Raw genomic sequence first — 1,465 nt, forward strand, 5'->3', positions numbered from 1 at the left:
ACGCGCAGGCGACGGCGCCCTGCTACGCACTCTGCAAGTGCTGGCGCGTGTTTCACCTGATCGGGGAGGAGACGGTGGCGAACTACCTCATGACCTATCTGCAGCTCTACATGGCGGCGCGCGGGCGGTACTTGGACGGTCGCAAATGCCCCGACGCTTTCGTCGTCGTACACGAGCTCAAGGAGGCGCTCGAGCAAATCCGAGCTTGGGACGCGTACGCTGAGGGACACGGAGTACGCGATCACGCATCTCACCACAACATCGGTACCCAAACCACTGAAAATTTGGCGGCGATGACCGATGCGGTGACTTCGTGGGAAAACTACGTCAACATCTGCGTTGCCTCGGGCATCGACATGAACGATATTCGGTTGGATATGATCCTCTCGGCCACGAACGAGTATTTGCACTCCCAACTGAAATCGATTTCGAAATACATCGATCTTGCGACGGTCATGGCCGGAGCGGCGGAGATCAGACGCTCTACGCTGGCTCGGGCCCAGGCTACACGCTGCGGCGGCTACTACCCGCACCACGGCCGCACGGGCGACGGCACGTACTCCCAGCGCGTCGACATGCTCGACCTGATCATGGAGCGGGAGAAGGCGCACGCCAGCCGGTCCGCGGACACCGTGTCCAAGCCTCTGCTTTTCGTGCGCCGCCGCCGACAACGCGGTGCGACGGGGGCGACTACTGGTCCCACGTCAATGCTCAAGGATATGGTGCGCCGCCGGAACGCACAGAGCGACATCGACCGCATGGGACCGGGATGGCGGGACAGACTAGTCCGACTGCGTGCTTCTGGAACTGCGTCACGACCCCTCGGCAATTTACACGGGCTGTCGCAGCCCAAGACGGATCGCCATATGACAAGCAGCGTGTGCAAATGTCCTCAACTACTGATGGATGGGCCAGTGACCACGCGCACAGCCACTTCCAATCTCGCCGGTGCGGTGCTTCTGACGCTCGACAAGGGCGGCGTGTTTGTTCGCGACCCCGGGTCGAGCGGCACGTTCTGCCGAGTGTCCTTCATCCCGAGAGCACGCCGGCTGGACCTCACCTGCGTCGTCGCGCCGCGCCAGACGACGCGGCAGACGACCACTAATGCCCCGGAGACGGACACGTACAGCTTCAAGTTCGAGCACATGATCGGCATGACGTTTCACGCCCCGGACAAGGTCATGGCGAGCTCGTTCAGCAAGGGCGTCGTCGAGATCTCGATCGTCATGCTCGTGCCCTACGGCCCCAACCCGGCGCCGGCGCCGTCGGAGCTCGTGATCCTGCGCCTCAAGCTGCTGAGGACCGGGAGACGCGACTACGACTACCTGCGGTCGCTCGCAGTGTGGAAATCTTCAACCCGACTTCAATGTGAGCGTATTCGAGTGTTCCGACGCAGCGCTTCCGCTGTGCTTCGAGAACTCGACGAGAGCAATCGATCCGTCCAAAAATCAGCCGAATCGACTTC

General features: G+C 61.9%; 1 protein-coding gene across 1 annotated transcript in view; it reads left to right on the forward strand.

The window, feature by feature from the left end:
• The window catches only part of AURANDRAFT_68438 (hypothetical protein), a gene marked incomplete at both ends in the record, with an annotated part of 4,308 nt that extends 2,968 nt beyond the window's left edge, over positions 1-1,340 (forward strand). Inside the window, 2 exons of the mRNA XM_009044123.1 lie at positions 504-632; positions 1,095-1,340. Of these exons, the coding sequence (XP_009042371.1) occupies positions 504-632; positions 1,095-1,340 (375 nt within the window). The remainder of the gene's footprint in view (positions 1-503; positions 633-1,094) is intronic.
• Between the last annotated feature and the right edge of the window lie 125 nt (positions 1,341-1,465).

This window comes from Aureococcus anophagefferens, assembly GCF_000186865.1.
Source record: "Aureococcus anophagefferens unplaced genomic scaffold AURANscaffold_144, whole genome shotgun sequence".
Classification (NCBI taxonomy): domain Eukaryota; class Pelagophyceae; order Pelagomonadales; family Pelagomonadaceae; genus Aureococcus; species Aureococcus anophagefferens.